A 25010-nucleotide genomic window follows, 5' to 3' on the forward strand; every position below is an offset into this window, starting at 1 on the left:
CATCTTATTTAATAGTTCTGCAAAATTTGGAGCAATTGGAGACAGAGGACACCTCTCATCGTATTCGGGGTTCAGCAAACAGTTTCATTTTGTGTTCTTTATGAAGGAAAGAGTGTAAAATCCTACTTCACACTTGTAGGTGCTCGGAAACTGCAATAATTTCATCACGGCCTCCCCAGCTACCACAGGATATTCATCGTGAATTGTTAACCAGAAATACTCCAAATGGTCCTTTTTTTCTTCAAATAACATTTTGCACTGACTGCTTGTTCTGCAAAACCATTAACACACACGCGGATTTTTGTCAAGTCACACAGAAATGGATTTACAATCCACTGATATACAGAACTTTTTAGTTCACGAAAGTATTCCTTGAAGAAAAGATAGTTTTGTTAAGTGGGTGATCGAGGCAAAAATGATTGAATCTAATAAAAGCGTATGGCGTATTTATTAAATAGCAAATGAATACTTGTTAAGACTGTTTTGGAGTATCGGTGCAAAATGACTGGTCGATTTCGTCAGAGTACTTCTACACTTTTACGGTGAATTCCGAGGTGTGTCAATACCCAAAGAAAAACCACTTTTACCCCTTTTGGGTAATTTACCCAGGTTTGGGAACCACTGGTATAAGAGAACAAACAATATGGGTCAAAAACTTCAGAAATGGGCATAAAAGCTCTATTAGACACTTAAAATTAATTTTCTTACATAGAATAGAATTCATTCTATAAATCCTTCATAGGCCTAGAACATGCCATAGCACAAATACAATATGTTTCTAATACAAATATAAATTACTTAGTTATGACGGTAATTTACAATCAACTACACTATTGTAACAAAAGAGTAATTGTACAAAAAAGCATTGCTCATATGTATTCGTAATTTCTGGTTTGTAATACTCTTGCTATGCATAAAGTTTATCAGAATCTTCCAAAGTCTTGGTAGATCATTTAAGAGTTCATTTTTTATATATGTAAAGTGGCTCTTAAAATTAATTAAGTGTAAATAAAATAGAATTTGTTTACATTCCATATATCCTTCATAAGCCTATGCCAAGGATGTAGAATATATCATGATACAATAGATTAAATACATTATTTTAACAGCTATTTACTGACATATATGATATAATACAGCATTACAGAAAGTAATTACATTAAGGAATTTTCACCATTAATATATGTATTTATAATAACAGAAGAATTTTGATTTTTAAAGCATGATTGCTAGCTGTTTCGTAAGCAAAATTCAGTGGCCATTTCTCACCTCCAAGACCCACACTGGTTGTAGGGCCACAGAAAGAAGAAGAATAACAGGATTGTTTAATCTGTTGGCTGCAAGCAGTGCCCCTATCGGCCAAAAAAACATGTAACTAATGTCAACAGAATCTTTATTAAGCTTTACCTGGCCATTATTGCGCATGAAACTACATTGTTACAGCAACAGAGAACGCAAGTTACTGCAGTAACATCACAAACAAACGTGTCTAGGGGGGGGGATAAACCGATAATAAACATTCGTTAAAGAGACGAATTCTCTACAAACTCACTTGGTATTAGAAGTTTTATCGCCGAAGAACGAGTGAGAAAAATAAATAAAGTAAGTTCGAGTGGGAAACACGCCAGTCACAATCAGCAGAGGTATGTAGTATATTGATTCATTGCTTCTTGTGGGTGATAACATATGAAGATTATGTTACCGAACGGTTACTTAATGGTGGCATTGGAATACGATAATGGGGAATACACATTTCTTAAACACGTTTATGTAATTTTGACCCTGATGTTAATTTATTTGGCACATAAATCTATTACTGCATGTATAAAATGAATCATACTACAGATGTCACATCTTATACACTCGGAAGAAAAAGTTTCTAAACTTTTATTACTAAACGAGGTCTGTATCTTATATTATGCACTATCAATGTTAAAATGAGAACTTTTGTTCAGAAAAAATATTTAGAAACGTAAGAGTTCTAGCCTCTTGTGAAGCAATGGATGTATTAATGCATACTTTTCACGACATTACTATGTATTGTACGCATCTTCAATGACTTTCTTTGTTCAAGGTCGGAACTTTGAAATATAATAATGAGTCTCTTCTCGACAAAAATGCTTGACATGCTGGAGTGTCCAGTATGTGTCCAGCACATGTTCTCACTGATCGCCACGTGTGTGAAACGGCACAGTATTTGTTTCGACTGCAAAGAGAAACTTTCGACCTGTCCACTCTGCAGGCAACCATTTTCAACAGCAAGAAACATATTCGCAGAAAGAATGATTTCAAAAATGAGGTTTTCCTGCCCATTTTCAGAGAGAGGATGTAGAAAGCAACTTACTTTTCAGAATGTCTTGTCACATGAAGGTGAGTGTGAATACCGTCCCCTTGAATGCCCATTCATAAGTGTCCCGACCGTGGAATGCCCCTGGATGGGCAATGCGACCAGTGTCGTGAGTCATATTCGGACGATGCATAATACACCGACAAATATAAACATTCAAAATATAAAGCTGTACTCTAAAATCCTGGATTTTAAGGAATGTTGTAAATAATTCGGGTGGATGCAAGTTATGTTCTGTATGGGTGAGACATTCTTCATGGATATCACGATTACAGGAAATGATTTACACCTTTGTCTCCATCACGTCGGACTACCGTACGACACGCCCAATTTTAAATACAAAGTATCAATTGCGAAAGAAAATAAGTCTGGAAATATCTCTATATACAACACATGAAAATATTGAGAAACTGATATAAAGAAGATATTTAAAGAAAAGGACTGCCCTGTTTTCGGAAAGAAACAGTGGATAAAATGCATTGAGGGAGACGGCAGTTTGTCATATCAAGTGCAAATATGTAAGTCTTCGATGACCTAAACGACCTCTAGAAACAGCTTATGATACGTGTTTATATACGGAATTAACGTTAAAAGTCATGTAATATTAAGAAGTTGCTAGCTTATGAAAAAAAAGGTATGAGGTATTAAAATGTAAGATTTGAGGTTTTCACAGCGGTGAGTATGAAGATTTCTGTCTTCTGGGTTGTTGCGCTGTGTAGTCTGGTCGATGTTAACCAACGTTTCAGGGGTCATACTGCCTCCGTCATCAGGGCGATGAGTATGAAGATTTCTGTCTTCTGGGTTGTTGCGCTGTGTAGTGTGGTCGATGTTTACCAACGTTTCAGAGGTCATACTGCCTCCGTCATCAGGGCGATGAGTATGAAGATTTCTGTCTTCTGGGTTGTTGCGCTGTGTAGTGTGGTCGATGTTAACCAACGTTTCGGAGGTCATACTGCCTCCGTCATCAGGGCGATGAGTATGAAGATTTCGATCTTCTGGGTTCTTGCGCTGTGTAGTGTGGTCGATGTTTACCAACGTTTCAGAGGTCATACTGCCTCCGTCATCAGGGCGATGAGTATGAAGATTTCTGTCTTCTGGGTTGTTGCGCTGTGTAGTCTGGTCGATGTTAACCAACGTTTCAGAGGTCATACTGCCTCCGTCATCAGGGCGATGAGTATGAAGATTTCTGTCTTCTGGGTTGTTGCGCTGTGTAGTGTGGTCGATGTTTACCAACGTTTCAGAGGTCATACTGCCTCCGTCATCAGGGCGATGAGTATGAAGATTTCTGTCTTCTGGGTTGTTGCGCTGTGTAGTGTGGTCGATGTTAACCAACGTTTCGGAGGTCATACTGCCTCCGTCATCAGGGCGATGAGTATGAAGATTTCTGTCTTCTGGGTTGTTGCGCTGTGTAGTCTGGTCGATGTTAACCAACGTTTCAGAGGTCATACTGCCTCCGTCATCAGGGCGATGAGTATGAAGATTTCTGTCTTCTGGGTTGTTGCGCTGTGTAGTGTGGTCGATGTTTACCAACGTTTCAGAGGTCATACTGCCTCCGTCATCAGGGCGATGAGTATGAAGATTTCGATCTTCTAGGTTCTTGCGCTGTGTAGTCTGGTCGATGTTTACCAACGTTTCAGAGGTCATACTGCCTCCGTCATCAGGGCGATGAGTATGAAGATTTCTGTCTTCTGGGTTGTTGCGCTGTGTAGTCTGGTCGATGTTAACCAACGTTTCAGAGGTCATACTGCCTCCGTCATCAGGGCGATGAGTATGAAGATTTCTGTCTTCTGGGTTGTTGCGCTGTGTAGTGTGGTCGATGTTTACCAACGTTTCAGAGGTCATACTGCCTCCGTCATCAGGGCGATGAGTATGAAGATTTCTGTCTTCTGGGTTGTTGCGCTGTGTAGTGTGGTCGATGTTAACCAACGTTTCGGAGGTCATACTGCCTCCGTCATCAGGGCGATGAGTATGAAGATTTCTGTCTTCTGGGTTGTTGCGCTGTGTAGTCTGGTCGATGTTAACCAACGTTTCAGAGGTCATACTGCCTCCGTCATCAGGGCGATGAGTATGAAGATTTCTGTCTTCTGGGTTGTTGCGCTGTGTAGTGTGGTCGATGTTTACCAACGTTTCAGAGGTCATACTGCCTCCGTCATCAGGGCGATGAGTATGAAGATTTCTATCTTCTGGGTTCTTGCGCTGTGTAGTGTGGGCGATGTTTACCAACGTTTCAGAGGTCATACTGCCTCCGTCATCAGGGTGATGATTATGAAGATTTCTGTCTTCTGGGTTGTTGCGCTGTGTAGTCTGGTCGATGTTAACCAACGTTTCAGAGGTCATACCGCCTCCGTCATCAGGGCGTTGGTTAACGTCGACCAGACTACACAGCGCAACAACCCAGAAGATAGAAATCTTCAATTTTAGTGCATGTTTATGACGTTCAACATATCTGCACATCTGATGATTGGAAACTTTGCAGAAACATGTAGTGTGAACGTTTTATTACCATAATTGAAATAAATATCTTATTCAATGTGATTTTGTAAATTAACGTATTGGTAATAAATAATAATAACATCATAATAAAACTTCTTTTGTTACCTTTAATTTTGTTTTTATTTGCTGTCTGCATACTTATATTGCACACCTCAAACACTTGAATGTTCACTGTATTTTAGCTGTATTTCATATCCAAGTCATTATTCGTGAATGGCGTATTAACATATCCGCATATCGAATATATCTTGACTAGTGTGATGTGTGTTGTTTAAGATGAGCATAAAGCTGCTACTGCTGTATACAGAGACACAGACAGCTATATTTGTACGTATGAACACTAGTGATTAACATTTGTCAAATGAAAAAGTTTGGAAAGTGTATTCCGTACCGGAATACACGGAATATCTTTATATCCTTTGAAACGTGCATGTAGGGGTATCATATTCTCCTCGTTTCGCGACATAAATTTGTCAAGCATTTTAAAATAGTCTCAATTTTAAAATATTCAACATTAACTTAAATTAAGTAGGATCTGAGGCTGTGAGTACGAAGATGGTTGTCTTCTGGGTTATAGCACCTTGTAGTCCAGAAGAAGTTTACCAACGTTTCAGAGTCCTTGCGTCGTGTAGTCTACCGGACTCGCTATGCACTTTATGCAAAGAACCAATAATAACTGGTGAAGAATATAGGATACTAATACGTCACAAAGTCAATACTTCGAGTGTTGGGTTCCCGAAAAACAATGCAGGAAGACCAGAATCATATGGGAAACCTCAACCGCTGGTAACACTCATATAAACAGAAATGTAATTACAGGGGAAAAAAATCAGTTTAAAAACCTGGAAAACATTTGTTGGAAGTATAATATTAAAATTAAACTAGAGTGAATAGGGTGTGAAAATATGGACTGGATTCAATTGGCCATCACAACTGATGTCTTCGTGCGTAAGTCGACGATATTTCCTTGTGTACGTAAGTAAGACAGAGCAGATATGTGAAACCAAGTCATACTACAGCGGTTGAAAAGTTCGATTACAAATTGAAAACCATATACTTGAAAGCCATGATTAACAAATCTGTAGTTGATGAGAAGATGTGAAGGATTTGAAAAAAAATTAAAGAAACAAAGAATGGTACTGTCCACAGATGACGAGAAAATCCCTGTTGATGTTACTTATCAGCTGGACTAGAGGGCTGCTATTGGTGGGAAGTGTGATACGTCAGAGCTTTACGCTACTACACACAGACTGAAAACATCAAGCAGTTGAGAGTGGCGTGTAGTGAGTTCACCTCTAATGTGTTCTGCGGGTGTTGTGATAATATTCTAGATTAAATCGCTGTGTCGCTGTGAGGTAATCTTAAAGCTGAACCCATTAGAACACATGAAAGCCTGTTGTTCGTTCAGTGGTTGTGGAACGAATGCTTTTAGGATGGGTCGTCACTCACCGCGAAATCTTGCGCATGCGCGTATATCGAATTCCTAGCAGGGATTTTCTCCTGATCTGTGGACTGTAAATAAAGCTGTCCAGCTACACGCCATTTAGACGCTTCGGGGAAGATTAGTATAGCTCTTACTCATTCTTGACCTCGGCACTAGATGGGGGTGAGTGGTCAGCATCACGCCCCGGCCGGCTTTGCCCCTGGGAAAGGACCCCCGGTACCCATTGAACAGGAGGCTGGGTGGGTAGTAGAGCCGGTCTTTACGCAGAGGCTAGAAGAAAAATCTTCTGCCCCCATCGGGAATAAACCCCGGTCGTCCAGCTACGCTGGCTTATGAAAGGTTTGCGGAAAGCAAATAAATTCTGTTCTATTCGGTACACGCAAAAGAAGAAAAATATTATCCACCACTGAAAAGATTTAATGGAGAAATGAAATTTCTGAGGTTTGTTATTAATTAATATTGGGTTAAAATAAATGGGTTTAGATTCAAGATACAGCCTGATGGGATTGTTTTTTTATTGAGAGGGTGGATATTATATCCGCCAGTCACTCTCACGCAAGTGGACGACATTAAGTTTCCACAAGCAGGAGCACAAAGCCCACCATTCTTTTTTGTTTGGATGAGACATGAGTTGACCAGAATTATTCTCCAAGTAAAATGTGGCAAGATTCTGATCATAGGGGTGGTTTAAAAGTGTCGAAGACGAAAGTGAACAATTACTCAATTATATGTTACGTCGAACTAGCTTTCCCGAAAAATGTAAATAATTGTTTTGGTGCAGGAAAAATCCTCAACTCTAGATTACGACAGTGATATGAAAGCCAATGTTTACAGAGAACTTTTTTGTCACGGTATCTAATTATAACATATAGTGTAGTTATGGATTCATAATTTATTGTTGTGTGTAAATGCATTAACAAAACAATTCGTATTCACTAAGAAAGACCCACCATGCTGCATTTGACATTACTGTACGTTTCCTTCCCATCCCTCCTTTGATTATCTGTGATGCTATCTGTGACATTTTGTCCTTGTAAATGGTAAACGTCACTGTCGCCAGATATAGTGAAGAAGGATGTAAGATTGTTAGTTTGCAGTAAATAATACTCTTTGCAAGAACCGAATATAAGAATTTGGTACAAGTGTGTAAAATTTAGTGGTTTACTTTCTCAACAAATAATAATAGACACTTAACATTTTAAGAATATTGAACAAGGTTTTAGATTTCAAATGGATTGAAACTATGACAGTGACATAGATTGTAATCTCTTCATATTTGGGTGATAAATGAACAGAGAAAACTGCAAACAGATACAGTTTTGTGCATTTCAATAAGTACTAGAAGAAACTATTTGAAAGAAACGTATCTTAAAATGGTAAGACATTTAATTTTGAATATTAGGCAATTTTGAATTTACGTAGGAAATATTGTAATTTTTAAGCTCCTTGTATTTTTGTTTACAGTCGGAAACAGAAACCAGTCAGTCTTCAAAACCAGAAATATTGGTTTGGTTTTTTAGCCGTTCATTTTATCTCTGTAAGTAATGTTGTACTGATGTTTATTTTTAAAGCACCATTTGTGTTCCAGATTACATAGGTATCTGTGTGTAACTCTCCATGTTCTGGTTTATTCATATTGTATTTAATTCAAAACCTCAACATTTGGATGTTTATTTAATTATGTCATTTATTTTGAGGTAATACATTCTGTTCATTTGGGGTTATGCCTTTGTTTGACTTACGCTGTAGGTATCACATAAAAACATATTGATTTTTGTTACACCAGTATATATGAAATATCCCCAAACAAACAACATTCTTCTGGTTTGTTAAAATAGTATTTTATAGTTGTATGATAGACATCAAAATCTTTGTTGTAGTGGTGTTATGTTGGCCAATGATTTGTTATCTTATGCTCTTTATGCTAGTTAAATATATATTTTCTTGTAACTGGCATAAGGGTTAATGTTCTTACTGATGCATCCCTTTGCTAAATAACTTACATTTCATGGTTCTTGTTTGTTGTCTCCCTGCCACTAACAATAAATGCACAAATTTTCTAAAACTATGATATTGATATTTTTGTTGTTTCATGTTTGCATATTTATTTTGTTTTCTGAAGATATCCTCATACTGAATTAAGTGTAAGTAGGGCACAAGCTGTGTCCCTTATTGAGTTAGATTTTAAGTAGCACATTAAATTATATAGCCAGGGAGCTGTCAACATTATTTCTGAGTTTCTACAGAAAGCTGAAGTAGATGATCACAAATATTTTATTTCTGAACTTCATCATTGTCCATATTTTAAGATTGCCTTTATTTGTAATATTATTGTTTTTTATATATTATAGGGCAGCAGATTGTTCTGGCTGCTCAACAAATAATGAGAGAACTGCATATTTATGAGTTCTTGGACATGCTAGCAGTATATTTGGTGAAGCATCCCATAATGGCACTCTTTCTTTTTGCTATGGTTTTGTGTTGTGGAATTCCAGTTTTGCTGTTTGTTGTATTTGCTGTTCTGACAGTGATACTTACATTCACTGGATTTATTTTTATTGAAGGTTAGTAAACGTCATATATACTTTAGAATATTAATTCTGCATCTTGACTTGTTTGCCTTTGATTTAAGCAAACCTTATTGACATGTAAGGGTCAATGCTGAAATAATACCAGTTTTCTTTTTAGTGGTTTGTTTTAATTGAAAGCAAGTATATGTTGAACATGTGTTAAGAGATCCACATATTTGTTCACTTAACACAATTACATCATTCCATCATAAAATAATGCTCCGTTCTTATGATGTGGCCAGTGTTAATATACCATTTTCACATTATCATCATTATCACCATCAGTTTCAAAATAATGCTAGTTCAGAAAGCCAGATAAAGTTTGAGAAGGCAAGGTCTCTATTAACAAAGTTGTTTATAATAGACCAATTAATACACTCTGTAAATATTTGTTTGATTTTTCCTTTTCATGAATATATAGGGCCATCTGTTATATTGTATCATGATACACTTTATTCACTGAAAAGTGTTTTTAACTGGTGAAGTGTGACGTATTTTAGTGTTCAGTGTATATTTATTGTTTATTTACTGACACTGTCATTGGCTCAGATTATATAGCATTGGGTGATAGGTTGGTTAATTAATAATGATTAATGAATTGGAAAGTATATGGAAGAAAGTGATCATGTTCTAATTTAAAGTGCTGTCCTACAATTTGCATGGAGGGACTGAAGGAAACCATGTAACACACCTGTCATAGATAGTCTATAAGCTGAGATTTGAACATGGGATCTCCTGAATACAAAGCAGAAATTCTAACTTTAGCTGTGGATTTCAGTATATTTAGTATATGTTAATATGAAATAATTTTCTGCGTTGCCGAACTAGCTGTCTTCGGGACCCACCTTTACCTTTACCTGATTATGTAGACAGCCAGTTTCTGAAACATTGTGTTTTTAACAAATAACCAAGGTGACGGTTAGTGTCCAAAATAACAGTTCAGTGTATTGTAAACAGGTTTACATATTTCTCATTTATCATTAACAAGTTTGTTGATTTGTTATTTATGTAAAATTAAATATCCATCTTGGGTGGTGATTATTTTTCTTGCATACTGATTGATACAGTATTACAAAAATGTGTGCAGCCTACGTGAGGACATCAGTGGGCCTTATGCAGCCTGTGGGTTGAGAACCCCTGAATTAAAGAGCCTATTTTTTGTACTGTGCAAGGAACATGTTACAGTTTATGCAATATGTTATTTGTTTTTTTGTTGTAGGGACAATCTTGACAGTGGGTTCAATATTGTTGTGCGGTGTCCTGCTGGGCATGGTTGTTGTGATGGTCGCTGTGGCAGCTACATTAGGAGTGGCATACTTTGGCTTCATGAAAACCTATGGATTGTTGCAAAGTAGTTCAGAAAATAGCCCACTGTCGCAATACCTGTCAAGTATTTTAATGAAGCGAGAATTGCAAGTGTGTCCTAGGAAAAGTCAGATGAATGCAGGCCAGCAGCAGTATGACGACCATCATGAAGATTAGGTTTTGTTCTCTGTGTAAACTTAATTTCTGTTAACGTTGTCATCTTAATTTTACAGCATTTGGAAGGAGTAAAATGTTAGTAGTGATTGTTATGTATGACATGGTTCAGGAAATTCTTATAGTGGCCTTTTTATAGTCAAATGATGATCCAGATTTAAGATTACACGACATTATCCTCAAAGTATCGTTCTTGGGCAGCTGCGTGCTCTTGTCATTGGCTGTATAGTTCTTGGAAGCACCACTGGAAATTATTTTCGGGGATGCTCTTCAGAGCACCGTCATTACAGTTTCACCTTGTCGATGCTACTGAAACGACACCCCTTCAGCTAAGATTTCATGACCCCAAAGAGGTGAAAATCTGACAGAGAAATCTGGCACTGTCGTCTTGGTATCTGCTAGCTAATGTCAATGCTGATATCTTGTAGAGTTTTATTATTTAAGCTGATCTTATTGAGGAAATAGACTGAGCTATAACATGTGCATTTAACATGTTTACCTGCTTGTTGTAACAGAACTAATAATGCTTTTTTGTTTATTTTTTTAAACAGTAGTTGATCTATTAAACATTTATTATGATGAATTAATTGCTGCGACTGATATATTGAAAATCTAAATTAGGTTTCGAAGAAAATAAACATTTTGGGCTGATTTGTATAATATTAATTGTGGTGATGATTAGATTGATCGCCTGGTCATATTTATCTTATTTTTAAGGTTATAGGTTCCAGTCCTGCCTACAGTATGAATGTTTTTAAGTTATTTTGTAATCACATTTTTTATTCAAATCTTCATAGCAGTTCTTATCTGCATGGTCTTGCATGATTTGTGTAGTTGTAAATTATTAGGTCTCTGACAGTTTGTTACAGATCTATGCACAGCCTGATTTAGTTCAGAACATATTTTCATTTCTTAGACCAGGTTTGATATTTCCATAGCATAGCTACTGGTAGGGCCTTCCTAGCCAGATTGGTCAAGGGGGAAAGGTCAGACTAAGACAGGTACCCTGGTCCTCCAGGTTGGGGGGTTGGTCGCAAGGCTAACAACCTTGCACCGTAAAAAAGGAAGATGTTTCGAAACCTCAATCAAAGCCTCCAACAGACGGACCTTACAGAGCAGCGGAGGATAGGAAAGAATGGAAGAGGAGAATTGAGGCGGCCATGGACCAAATACGGACCAGAGAGCCATAGAAGAAGAAGAATGTAGTAACCATTCCGTCAGAATGGAAGAAGGATAAGTGTGTAACTGTTGTAGTAATACAATACTTATGTACAACTCCCAGTATTGATGTTTCTGAAGTATTTATGAATTAAGGATGTATAGATTTGAATATTCCTGAGAATGTATATGAAGAAGACAGTGACTATGAGGAACTCAGACACAAATGTCAGAATAAGAGTTAATGGCACATTGGTTAAGTATGTGGAAATATTTATTTATTTGTTATGTATTGTTGTAAGGGGGGGAGGAAGACATTGTCTTTGTAGAACTGCTGCTGCTGCTGTCTAGCCGCCAGACGATACGTGAGTAAATATGGGACGATGGTGGAATGATATTGACAAGGGAAAACTGAAGAACTTGGAGAGAAAGACATGTCCCAGTGTCACTTTGAACATCACAAATCCAACATGGGCTGAACTGGGTGTGAACCCTGGCCTCTGCAGTAAGAAGTCGGTGACTGCTTAAGCTATGACATATGTATAATAGTGAGGATAATACCAAACACAAGAACACTTTAAATAATAAAGGAAATTGTGAAGAGTAACAGAATTGGTGAAGTGTATGAAAGTGTGGAAATTTGTCAAATAAAACTCAAACATTAGTGTTTATCATGAACTATGGGAAGTACATAAGCATGAAAATGCTAGTCATCCAAAATCAAAATATGCTTAGATAGTTCACCCTGAGGTGGCTGTCTTGTGGTTTGTAGCTCCATGTGGACTGGTAGAAGTTTACCAGTATTTCAGAGGTCCTTGCTGCCTCCATCATTAGGGTGAACACCCTGATGATGGAGGCTACAACCCAGAAGACAGCTGTCTTCCTTTGTTAGTATGTTCACCTCAAGATAATTCCTGTATAATTATGATGTAATGTAGTTGTTCCTATGTTGTAAATTTATTAATAATTTTATGGTTGCGAAGAGAACTCAGAAGCATCACGCACATTTAAGATTATTTTGTATATTTGTTAAGCTGCTTGTTATATACTGGAAGGGAGGATAATATTAAAATGGATAGTAGGCAAATAGGATGGGGTGGTATGAACAGAATTCATCTAGCTTGGGATAGAGACCAGTGGTGGGCTCTTGTGAAAATGGTAATGACCCTTTGGGTTCCGTAAAATGTTGGGAACTTCTTGAGTGGCTGAAGCGACTGTTGGCTTTTCAGGAAGGACTCAGATCCATGAAGTAAGTAAGTACTTGTTACATACCAATATTATATAAAATGTACAGTGTGTATGTGTGTGTACAGATTAAATAAATTATCTGTTTCCCCCATGACATTGGTTACCACCTACAAAACTGTGTATCATCACAATCTCGAAGACCACAGTCCTCACTATGATTGTTTCTTTCCTACTCCAGTAAGAGTATGGTACATAACCATTGGGAAAGTAAGTTGTCCTTTCCTAACCATGCTAATGGTCAGCCTTCAACTACCAGTTATGAAATATCTGATCTCCATGTTTCTTTTTATCTTTACTTGTATGACTGCTGGTCTTCATCAGTTTTACCTTCATTTATTTTAGACCTTGATTGCTGTAACTAGGAATGGGTTCTCAAATTCTATCTGGTAGTTACCAGTTAATAATGCTTCATAACGTGCTTACAGTGCTTTCTATCTTCGAGAATCTAATACATTTAATTTGTCACCATTTACCATATTTCCATATCAGTAACATCTTTAAACACAGCATTCAGTTCAAAAAGCTACAACAATATTTACCCCAATTGGTTGATTGGGTTTTCTTTTTTCCAGGATAAACACTTGTTAGGAAAGAAGGAATCCTGGAAGCAGTGAATTCTAATTCATGCTAATAAAGCAATAATAATTAAAACACCTGTTAGTCTACTTTTCTGCACAGTTTTAAGGCGAATGAGAAGGTCTAACAAGAAAATTGTTGGCACGTTTAACCCTAAACCACTGGTCTCTTTTCCTTTCCACATATAAATGATTTACTATCTTAAAGCACTTGTTTCCAGTAAATTTTGCCTTAAGGGGCACCTACATATGCAATATTAATTGCACAATATTGGATTTTTCCAGTTATAATTGACAGTGCATAATGACTGAAGAAACATTGAGTAATGTGCATACAGGCTTGCATCAGCTTTTATTGCACTGTCCAGTATGAATATTGTGCAATATCTCTTCAGTTTTGGTTCTGTAATTATGGCAAGCACATCAAGAACAGTGGAATTCAAGAGTGAATTTATTGACTGGTATTGTAGTTTTCCAGTTTTATGACGGTTGAATTTATTGCTCTAATATTTTCTTCCAATGCCCATATAATGGCTTTGCATGTATGAAGCACTATTTTGCTGAGGTGTAGCTGTAAATTTCATATCTTCAGATGCATGTCTAATAACCAACAAGTTTAGAATGGCAGAAAGTTTTTTAAGTGGAATTTGGTGTTTTTTATGGTGTCCCCTTTTTCGTTGAAGGGTTTATATAAGTTGAAACTGTGAAATAAATGTGTATAATCTCATGGTTCATCTATTTCTAATTTCTTTAACAAATTCTCATGGCTAAACATATATAGCATCATGAAGTACTTTTTATCCACCTCCTTTTCCTTAATAGCAGCAGTTGTTGGCGGCAGTAATGTAACACAACAATGGTGAGTAAACATGATGTTTTTTAGGTAACAACAATGAACGCAAGCTGACCACTGTTGTCGGTCCATATTTACACATTGTTGATATGGATTACACGTCTTTATGTAGCGGCTACGAAATTGTACAGTATTTATTATTAAATTATTATTGCGTAGGGGCCCCTTAATTGAAAATCTGTGTGATTTAAATATGACGCCGAGATGTCGGAAGGGAGTGGATGTAATTTGTCCCGTGATCTAGCTGTTTCCAGAATAGTTGTGGTTACATCTGTTCACACAGAATTACGCTCATTGGTCGTAATTGTTTCAATTCGAGCTGCGCATGCTCCGTGTAAAAAATCCCATATTGTGACGTAATTATCAGTACTGACGTGTTCTAAACGAAGGCTTGTACGTGCAAAAGTCTGAAGTCACGGTGGTGTAGTTGTTTTTGGAGCATCAGTGTGTTAACTTTGCGACTGCGTTATAGTAGAGTTGTATTTCCACTACAAAATGGCATCAGGAATGAATCGTTTCTTGCATTCCTTCAATTCCAGACTGTAAGTATGATCCTGAAGTTGGCTAAAAGTAGGTTGCTTCTAACACGTAACGGACAACATTATAAACTGCGTATGTATTTAATAGAAGTAACTGGTTTTATGTAGTTCGTTAAACATATTGAACTTAAGGAGGGACATGTAAGTGAACAGTTTATGTGTGAATTATTGTATAAACATCTGTAATTATTTGTAGGGAGGAGCCAGTGAGACAACATTTGAAGAATGTATATGCTAGCCTGACACTGTCTGCAGTATCTGCTGGTGTGGGAGCATACGTTCATATTTACACCGAGTTGCTTTCCGCCGGCCTGCTAACATTGCTTGGATCAGTGGGATTTCTTATAGCCCTCTTATCTACACCTGACAATGGCAAGAATACTCGACTGCGATTGGGGTACCTCCTGGGAATTTCCTTCTTTACAGGTGCATAATTTGCCTTATTTAAGTAATATGGTTACCTGTATGGATAGGTGATATTTTTATGGTGTCATGCTGATATACTGTTATGGTTCTTTGCTATCTGTAGGAGATTCAGTTTGATGTATGGAGATTTATTTTCAAGCTTGTGAGAAGTCTGTAGTATGATTTGTGGGCCAAATTTAAGGTTTGATATCCCTTGTAAGCATGTTATGTGATGTACAGTCTCCTGGATTGATGTCACATATATTTTTACTTTAGGATAGTTTGTTGGGTAAGCTTTATATCGGTTCATATTTAATTTTTCATTGACTTCATTATTTTGTAAGTTCATTGTTTAGATAGAGCTGGGATAGCTCAGTAAGTATCATCACTAGCTAGGGCTGGACGACGGGTTTGATCCCTGACGGGGGCAGAGGATTTTCCACTACCCTCTGCGTCCTGACCGGCTCTGGGGCCCACCCGGCCTCCTATTTAATGGGTACCAGTGTCCTTTGCTGGGGGTAAAGCACAGCCAGGGTGTGACGCTGACCACTCATCCTTGTCTAGTGCCGAGGTCAAGAATGAGTAGGAGCTATACCTCCACTCCCCTCAAATGACCTACTTAGCATGTAGTAGGAATGGTTACTTTACTTTTTGTTTTTTAGATAGGATTTTAGTTTCATGGGAGTGTGTATGAAGATGGCTGACTTCTGGGTTGTAGTCTAGTAGAAATTTACCAGGATTTCAGATGTCCACACGTGGCGTACTTGTTGCCCTGATGATGGAGGCAGGAAAGATCTCTGACTGGAACATTGGCAAACTTCTACCAGACTATATGGTCCTACAACCCAGAAGACAGCCTTCTTCACTATTTTTTAAGCTCTTATAAAGATGGTTTCTTGGTTTCATGATTTTTCAATATTTTTGTGTAATCATGGTTGTAACAGTTTCTCTGAGTGTGGTGGTATGGGGCAGTACATCGGTTAGGATAGGGGAAGGTTAAGTGATTTACCAGTTCATCTATCATGAGCCGGGATAGCTCAGTCAGTATAGTGACTAGCTACGGGCTGGACGATCGGGGTTCGATCCCCGACGGGGGCAGAGGATTTTTCCTCTAGCCTCTGCATCCAGACTGGCTCTGGGGCCCACCCAGCCTCCTCTACAATGGGTACCAGGGTCCTTTCCCCGGGGGTAAAGCCGGCCGGGGCGTGATGATGACCACTCACCCCCATCTAGTGCCGAGGTCAAGGAAGAGAGGTATAGTGGGACAAACTTTACTTTACTTACCATTTCATCTATCATTGTCATCATCCTGGCAGCAGTAAACTTATTTTTCCAGATCTGTTACTATTATGTGAGAGCATATCATAATGCATATAAAAATCAAAATTTAAATTTTGCATAATTAAAATCATAAAATAATTGTACCATATACAATTGTAAAAGTTTTCTGTAAAATCATGTCCAGTGGCTGACTTTAGTATTAGCTATGTTGAATATTCAGGTTCTGCTACCAGGTTGGTTAGTTTACAATATTTCAGATAACTTGAAGGAATTTGTAGGTGTTCCAGTTTATACTCTACATGCAGTTCATCCCCCACTGCAAACAAAGTGCCATTCATTTTGGCAAAATAAATTCTAAAGTTATGTCCAGAAATGAGCCATATGCATATTTTTGTAGATTAGAAGCTATTTATTTTACCCTCAAGATCCCAACTGCAGTACTCTGCATACTGTTAAATTAAATTAAATCCATGGCGTAACAGCTCCAGAGAGCCAAAGCCGACTAGCTTGACTGCTGGCCTCACGTTCACATGCCTAAGCAGAGGTGAACAATCATCCAACCAGATATAGGGTGACGTGTGGTCAGCACGACAAGCCCCCAGCTATTGCTAGTTTCCATGACCGGATTACACTACCCATTGTAGCTCCCCAATTTCCTCACGATGCTGGGTTGGCACCGGTCCCATACACTGGTCGAAATCTCATGAGAAAATTTCTTCTCCCCCGAGACTCGAACCAGCGCGCATTCCGTATCACCGGTCCGAAGCATGATGACTGTGACCGCGCGCCTATGGCGCAGGACCTCTGCATACTGTATGGCATTTTAATATATTAGTAATTAAAAATTACCCAAATATAATACAAAATTTAATTCACTGCCATCCCCTCTTGGGTTGATGGTGGACAAAGTGTGGCACTGAAATGGGGTTTTACTGAAATCTTAATTATAAGTACTTGAACTTTGGATGGTTGGTTTGTTTATTTGTTTAGTTGTTTGATTGTTAGTTATTTTTATTTTTTATTTAGTGTTTTGTCTGACGACAGGTCCATATGAACAGGATCCTTCCATCCTTTTCTTGGACTGGGACCTGTTCATATACGTTCTTGGCAGATGATCCAGAAGTGGTTTGCCGTTGCCTTCTTCTGATTCCCCATTGTCGTCAAAAAATTACATCACCAAGCAATGTTACGTTATATTTGTTTACTCGGCATTGTTGTACAATCACAATGCTGAGCAAACACATTACTTGAGTAAGACACTAAACCAACCCCCCGAATGGGGGTTGGTTTAGTTTCTTACTCAAGATTTTAAAACGAAACCAACCCCCAGAGGAGCTCCGAAAGGAGCGCTCTGCTCTAGTATGAGAAAATTACAAGCATTTGATGCTATTACATATGCTTCACTTATATTTAAATTGCTAGATTTTGACTTTTGTATAATATTTATATTTCCATTACTCCTTGTCTCAGTACTTAAAAATATAACAGGTATATACCATGTAAGACTTGAGGTTCTCACAGCGGTGAGTTACAATGTTGATATTTTTTTTTTTTTCAGGTTTGGGAATGGGCCCACTTCTTGACACAGTGATTGATATCAATCCAAGCATTATTATGACGGCATTGCTTGGCACAGCAGTAATCTTCATCTCGTTCAGCTTGTCAGCACTTTTCGCAAAGAGGGGAAGGTGGTTGTATCTTGGTGGTACACTTATGACTCTTCTGAGTGCTTTGCTGCTCCTGTCCATAGGAAATTTGTTCTTTGGCTCATACCTGATATTCCAGGCCCACCTGTATCTGGGATTGCTACTTATGTGCGGTTTTGTGCTCTATGATACTCAGCTTATCATCGAGAAACGCATGCGTGGCGATAAAGATTTTATCGTCCATTCGTTGGACCTCTTCATTGATTTTGTTGGCATTTTCAAACGTCTTGTCATCATCCTTACTCAAAAGGTAAGTTTTACTAATTACTGGATGCATTATAATTGTTTTATTTAAAGACTAACCCTATACATTGTCTTGTGCATTAGCTGTCTAACATAAAAGCTGATAGATTGTATGGGGTTAAAGTTCAGTGTCACCAACAGCAATTTCAACACAGTTTTGGCGCATATTTTTACTAAAAGCATGATCCAAAAAATACTTTTTGTGGTAAAAATCCTCACATATTATTAGGTTGTGGTGGTGTCCTTGTTTTACTGATAATAATTTTATATTGATATTTACCAAAATTACATTTTTTAGGGTGTCCTATATCTAAAGGGAGATGAACTGTAAAGTTGAATTTTTTTCCCATTTATATTATACTGTAGTGCACTAAGATTTGTTTTGTGGCGCAAATTTAGTTCTACAGGTACGACATTGAAAATGTGCCTTTCGGCTTATTCAACATTTACCGATCACTGACATAATTATGGCAGCTGCAAGCTTGTGTGTCAAAATGGGCTGAACACCCTTTAAATCAGTGGTATTCAACCTGGGGTACGCGAAAACATCTTAGGGGGTACGTGAAATTTAAAAAAAATATATATTATTTTATGATAAACAATGAATAATCAGTAATGTAATTTATTTTATATGTAGATTATATACTATGTATAACTTGAATTATACACCAACAACTTTGGGGGTACAAAGTTGAAGAGAAATTATATCTGGGGGTTGCGCGAACAAAAAAGGTTGAATACCACTGCTTTAAATAACTGAAACTAATCTCTTGGTGTTATTTATTTGTATTTATACTTTTTATGTGCTACCCGATTTACTTATATACCCATGTTCACAATTTGGGGTTTGATGTTGACAAACTGTAGCTCTACTTTTAGGGGGTTGTTTTTAATATGAGTATATGTAAACAAAACTTCTTTTTAATAGTACACGGGACTGAAATGAATATTTCTGACAGCTAAATACTATCTGTTCAGATCTGCGAGTTTAGAGGTTATGTTAGCTTTTTGGCAACCTCTAAGTAAGTGGTGCAATTTCACTTTGTGTTTTGCGTCGTGCATTATGTGGCCACTGTTACATCATGCAGTACTCTAGCAACACTTCATCTTTTCGGTACCAGATACCAAAGAGCTTTCTTGTTTTATTCTGAGTGGAACCAATCAAATGAAAGTTTGAACCCAGTTCGTGTCAAGTGGTGCTGCGTATACGGTGGTCAGCATATCAGTAGATGTTCCCTTTAAAGAAACTGCGGTTGAGATCCCCTTAAAAAAAGAGAGATTGGTAAATATGTTGCCTGTGTCCATGACCCAAAGTGGTGGCTGGGTGTGATCAACAAATGTTGTGAAGAACACAATGACTTCAAAATGTAGTTTTCTTATCCATGTGGACCTGGAACATGGTTTTCTGTATCCTGCAATGACCAAGATTGGATCTCATAAGCAAAAGTTGTACAAATTTTGATCTCAGTACTGCAAAGGTACGCAGTATTAACTGCAGTATTGAGTTCGGCTTTGACAGAGCTCACATTCATAACAAATAATCCTGCGGTGATGTAAATATTAGTTGATATATTTCGCAATGAAATTTTGTGTTTACCAGTTTAAGAAAGTTAGCTTTATTGTAAATTGTATTTGGTAAATTTTCATACAAATAACTGTTACATGAACTACTTTTTGCCACAAAGCGAAACATGGCGTGCTTTCAGATACAGAGGACAATTGGGTGGGGGGTTATAGCTCCTGTCCTTTTTGACATCTTAAAACTGTGATTTTGGCAGATATTGTTACATTTTTATTTTATTATTAAAATGGTAACCATACCACATGATCAGTGCCCAAACATTGTAAGTCATTTATGTGAGGGTTTTATCAAAAATATTCTTTGTTTTTTGTAACTGTATTAAAGTGTATTCAAATTGTATTGGAGTTTGGTATACAAAAGAAGCTAATGAGTGTAATAAAAATGTGCTTAAATGAAACTTGTAGCAAAATTCAAGTATGTAAATATGTATCTGAATCATTCTTCATCAAAAATGGTCTAAAACAAGGAGATGCTTTGTCTCCCTTGCTCTTTAACTTTGTGCTAGAATATGCCGTCAGGAAAGTCCAAGATAGGCAGGAGGGTTTGCAATTGAATGGGACGCATCAGCTATTGGCATCGTCTGATGATGTTAATTTATTGGGGGACGATATAAATACAATAAAGAGGAAAGCAGAAGTGTTACTAGAGGCTAGTAGACAGGTGGGGCTAGAAGTAAATTCTCGTATCTCGTCGTCAGCAGACAGGCGGGCAAAATTATCTTAGAGTAGGTAATAAGTCCTTTGAAAGGGTTACAAAGTTCAAATATCTGGGAACAACAAAAACAAATCAAAATGATACTTGTGAGGAAGTTAGGAGGAGATTAAATTCTGGAAATGCTGGCTACTTCTCAGTTCAAAATATTTTGTCTTCCCGTCTGATTTCTAAGAACCTGAAAATTAAAGTATACAAAACAATAATCTTGCCTGTTGTTTTGTATGGGTGCGAAACATGGTCTCTCACTCAGAGGGAGAAACACAGATTGCAGATGTTTGAGAATAGGGTGTTGAGGAGGGCCTAAGAGGGAAGACAATGGGGCGTGGAGAAAACTGCATAATGATGAGCTTAAACATCTGTACTGCTCCCCCAATATTGTCAGGGTGATTAAGTCGAGAAGAATTAGATGGGCGGGGCATGTAGCACGCATGGATAAGACAAGAGGTGTGCACCAGGTATTGGTTGGGAACCCTGAGGGGAAGAGACCGCTGGGGAGACCTAGACGTAGATGGGAGATAGGAGTTGAAGGAGACTGGATTTTGTTGGCCCAGGACAGGGTCCGGTGGAGGGCTTTGGTTAATTCGGTGATGAACCTTCAGGTTCGGTAAGCCATCTAGTTAGTTTAGGACCTTGTAGTTGCTTTATATGTTTTTTGTATGTTGTTTTTATTACTATTTATTATATTTTATCCTGTACTCTGGCTTAGTGCTTGGCTGTTATTGGCCTTATTTTGCTGTTGTCAAGCACTTAAATAAATAAATTGAATTATTATTATTATTATTTTAAAATGAAAGCTAAGAGCTTCCTCCTGTTTCCTTTATTAAGCCAACTAGTTGTTTACTGTTTAAAAGAGAAGGCTGTAATCAGATATATAGCTTATGTTTGCAAGATATGAGGATAAGAGAAAAATGACTCTGTGAACTTTGATGGTTTGAAGCGTGTGTTATCACTCTGTATGCTAATTTACATAGTATTCATAAATCGATGAATTAGATTGTGCTTTTCTATGACTTGTTTTCATGTCGTAATTGGGTTTCAGGCTTATCAACACAGTCTCTGTACATACAATTAAGTACAAAGGTTGATCTCAAAACTTTTTCACATTATTATGAGTTGGTCAGTTTATATTTTATTTCAAAATAGGTGATGTTTTACAGTGCAGTAATGTTGTTGCCATTGTTCAGCATCATGCCATTTTTAACTTGATTTATTTTTCATATCTGCCATAATCTTTCTTCTGTACTGTAACTGTGAATTTTCTCTAGTGACAAAAAATTAAATGAATGCTGATAGCTCATTCCAGAAGTTTCAGATACAAATCTATTACAAAGCTCTTTAGAGTACTTAGTCATAAATGATTTGGAGAAGTGTTTGAAATAAAAGTTGTAGATCTTCATAACATCTGTATTTTATGTCATGTACACATTTTTTATTGTTGGCCATTTTAGAGAAAGTAATATTTCAAAGTAGTGGTTATATGTATATTTTGTCTTCCCATCTGATTTCTAAGAACCTGAGAATTAAAGTATACAAAACAATAATTCTGCCCATTGTTTTGTATGGGTGCGAAACATGGTCTCTCACTCAGAGGGAGGAACACAGATTGCAGGTGTTTAAGAATAGGGTGTTCAGGATATTTGGGCCTAGGAGAGAAGACGATGGGGTCTGGAGAAAACTGCATAATGATGAGCTTAAAAATCTGTACTGCTCCCTCAATATTGTCAGGGTGATTAAGTCAAGAAGAATGAGATGGGCTGGGCATGTAGCGCGCATGGATGGGACAAGAGGTGTGCACCGGGTATTGGTTGGGAAACCTGAAGGGAAGAGACCGCTGGGTAGACCTAGACGTAGATGGGAGGATAATGTCAGGCGGGATCTGTGGGAGATAGGAGTTGAAGGAAACTGGATTTTGTTGGCCCAGGACAGGGTCCGGTGGAGGGCTTTGGGTAATTCGGTGATGAACCTTCAGGTTCGGTAAGCCATCTAGTTAGTCAGTTCGTGGTTATATGTAAGTGATACGAACTAAAATGAAATTTTTCTGTCAGCTTTAAAGTACCACCTCAATACAAAATGAAGTCCATTAAGTATTTTAGGAATAAAACTTGCGGACAGATTCATGCAGTTTTCTCCATTACTCGTTGCTTGTGTGCAGTTATACAAATAATATATTAGTAAATGTACGTGTCATATGGATGGACATTTTCATTTGTTACTTTTATTGTGTAATAACTGTTCTATAGATCTGTAGCAGGCATTTGGCTTCTTTTAAATTTTATTAAGCCTTCATTTTAAGCTCTCTTAGTTTAATTCATACGTACTTGGATCTGCTGAAAGTTGAAGACAGTATGCAAATATGTCCAGTGGGGTATCGAGTTTCATTTATCCTCATAGTTGTGACATGTTCTGCATTCAAAAGTCCATACGCTGTGATTAAAATTGTTTTTAACCAAAAAAAGCATGTATTCTGATTTTCAAAGATTAAGGCAACTAATATTATACTTAGATTCTGAAGTGACTGAAATTGTGTTTTATCAGTAATTCTAAACCTTTTTTAAATGATTGACTGACAAAACGTGGGTTTGCCATGGATTGGTATTCTGTTTGTTTGGCGTTTGTACGAAAGGACATTGTAATAACTTAACAATTGACTAATACAAAATCATGTTGGCTACCCTAAATTATAGTAGTTTTTCTTAGTCTCTCCATGCATATGCTGAGGTATAATCTTAAAGTAGGCCACGTGTGCTACTATGGCGTCCTACAGTGTTTGGTATCATATGTTATTTGAAGTTGCTGATCTGTGCTTTGCTAAGCAAAAATTAAAATCACTAGGTGTTGAAAATGTATAAGCTTCACATTGGGTATGGGATTATTGGTTTGAATGGAATAACAAAATATTGGCTTCTCTGTGATCTGTTTATTTTAAAATACTGTATCATATTGATATGATGTATAAATGTTGTTTACAGGTGTAGAATTTTGTAAATTGGTTGACCGTTCCTGTCTTGCGTCATGCCATATCTGTACGGAGATTGCTATAATGGTATATTTCTCTGTTTGCAGGACCAGCAGAAGCGTAATCGCCGAGACTGAGCCACCTGCTCAATTTGCTGTTTGGAGCAACATAAAATTATTGTCAAGGATCCTTGTATTCAATAAAGAATTTGATACCTACATGTAATGTGGACTGTATACCACTTCCATATCATGCTGCAATTTAAGAGGGTTCAGGCCAGCGTGTTTAACCTTTAGTTCCTTACCAGTTGGCCTCACCGTTAGAAATTAATGAGTGTTCGGTGTGAAGGGAACTTTTGTATCATAATATAAGATAGCTAGTAAAGCCTAATTCAATGAGGTGTTTCTCACAGTTATTTAATTCTTTTACAAAATTCTTTACTTTGTACATACAGGTAAGTCAAAAGTAGCTGCATACCAATGAAGAACTGTAACCGTGTTACCTGCAGCCAAAATGTGCTGATGTCAGCAGATGTCTGTAGAGCGTGATCTCAAGTTTCATTTGTTTGTTGTAGTTCTTCACATTGCCGCTGAGAGCGCTTATGAATTGTGGAAAACAAAATGGAGACTTATAGTGACACAGAAAGAGCACCACCTCACTTCCATACAGATGTCGGAGCATGTTCGGATCTCTACTTCCCAGGTCGGTGGATTGGGCGAGCAGGTCCAATCGCTTGGCCACCTCATTCACTGGATCTCTCACCAGCAGATTTTTCCTGTGGGGATACATTAAGGAACACATTTACCACCCACCCTTACCCAACGATCTTAGAGAATTATGGGAGAGGATTCGTTTGTTCGAACCAGAACACACGTTGTGCTCTTTGAGTGCCACTTTAAGTCTCCATTTTGTTTTCCACAATGAAACTTGAGGTTATGCTCCACAGATCTGCTGATATCAGCGCATTTTGGCTGCAGGTAACACGGTTACAGTTCTCCAAAGGTGCGCAACTACTTTTGACTTACTCTGTATAAGATAATCTTAAACATACATTTGTTTCTTTGTGTTCAGAGGTTATGTGATTTGTATGTGAAATCTAAATATTAAATAAAGAATAACCTTTTCAGTTGTGTTTTTATTAACCTTTTCACTGTGACTTACAGGTGGAGAAGACTGCATATGACTCAGATATTCTGTGGTGGTTGAGAGAAGATCCTGAAATTGTTAGTATCTGAAAGGTCTTTTGTTCTTATTCGATTGGGATACGTTTTCTTTATTTTGTAAGAAGTGTAAGTTATAGTATAATGACCACGTAAGTCTAGGAACTTGTGAACCAGTGGTGAGAATTTTAGATATAGTATGAACAGCCTCACCCTGTGGCCTGCCAAAGCAGCCAGGGAGTGAAGAAACTGATCGC

General features: G+C 37.6%; 2 protein-coding genes across 2 annotated transcripts; both read left to right on the top strand.

Moving 5' to 3' along the window:
* The first annotated feature begins 7319 nt into the window (after positions 1-7319).
* Ldaf1 (Lipid droplet assembly factor 1) lies at positions 7320-12833 on the top strand. Its single transcript, XM_022082380.2, has 4 exons — positions 7320-7660; positions 7749-7821; positions 8636-8848; positions 10074-12833. Exons 1-4 carry the CDS (start codon positions 7658-7660, stop codon positions 10334-10336), a joined length of 552 nt encoding a protein of 183 aa, XP_021938072.1. The 5' UTR covers positions 7320-7657; the 3' UTR covers positions 10337-12833.
* A 1688-nt stretch (positions 12834-14521) lies between these two features.
* On the top strand, positions 14522-24719 carry BI-1 (Bax Inhibitor-1). Its single transcript, XM_022082379.2, has 4 exons — positions 14522-14709; positions 14903-15132; positions 17951-18348; positions 23701-24719. The coding sequence occupies exons 1-4, from the start codon at positions 14663-14665 to the stop codon at positions 23728-23730; spliced, it is 705 nt and encodes a 234-aa protein (XP_021938071.1). The 5' UTR covers positions 14522-14662; the 3' UTR covers positions 23731-24719.
* The last annotated feature ends 291 nt before the right edge of the window (positions 24720-25010 follow it).

The sequence above is a fragment of the Zootermopsis nevadensis genome, unplaced genomic scaffold (genome assembly GCF_977971745.1).
Source record: "Zootermopsis nevadensis isolate Lab colony 2312 unplaced genomic scaffold, Znev_1.0 Znev_ptg000019l, whole genome shotgun sequence".
Lineage (NCBI taxonomy): Eukaryota > Metazoa > Arthropoda > Insecta > Blattodea > Termopsidae > Zootermopsis > Zootermopsis nevadensis.

Excerpts from the sequence above, each read along its gene's own strand:
- BI-1 (XM_022082379.2), top strand. The coding sequence starts at position 14,663 with ATGGCATCAGGAATGAATCGTTTCTTGCATTCCTTCAATTCCAGACT. Across the intron at positions 15,133-17,950 it reads GGGAATTTCCTTCTTTACAG|GTTTGGGAATGGGCCCACTT; the intron begins GTGCATAATTTG and ends TTTTTTTTTCAG. Across the intron at positions 18,349-23,700 it reads TCATCATCCTTACTCAAAAG|GACCAGCAGAAGCGTAATCG; the intron begins GTAAGTTTTACT and ends CTCTGTTTGCAG.
- Ldaf1 (XM_022082380.2), top strand. Across the intron at positions 7,822-8,635 it reads TAGCCGTTCATTTTATCTCT|GGCAGCAGATTGTTCTGGCT; the intron begins GTAAGTAATGTT and ends TATATATTATAG. Across the intron at positions 8,849-10,073 it reads TGGATTTATTTTTATTGAAG|GGACAATCTTGACAGTGGGT; the intron begins GTTAGTAAACGT and ends TTTTTGTTGTAG.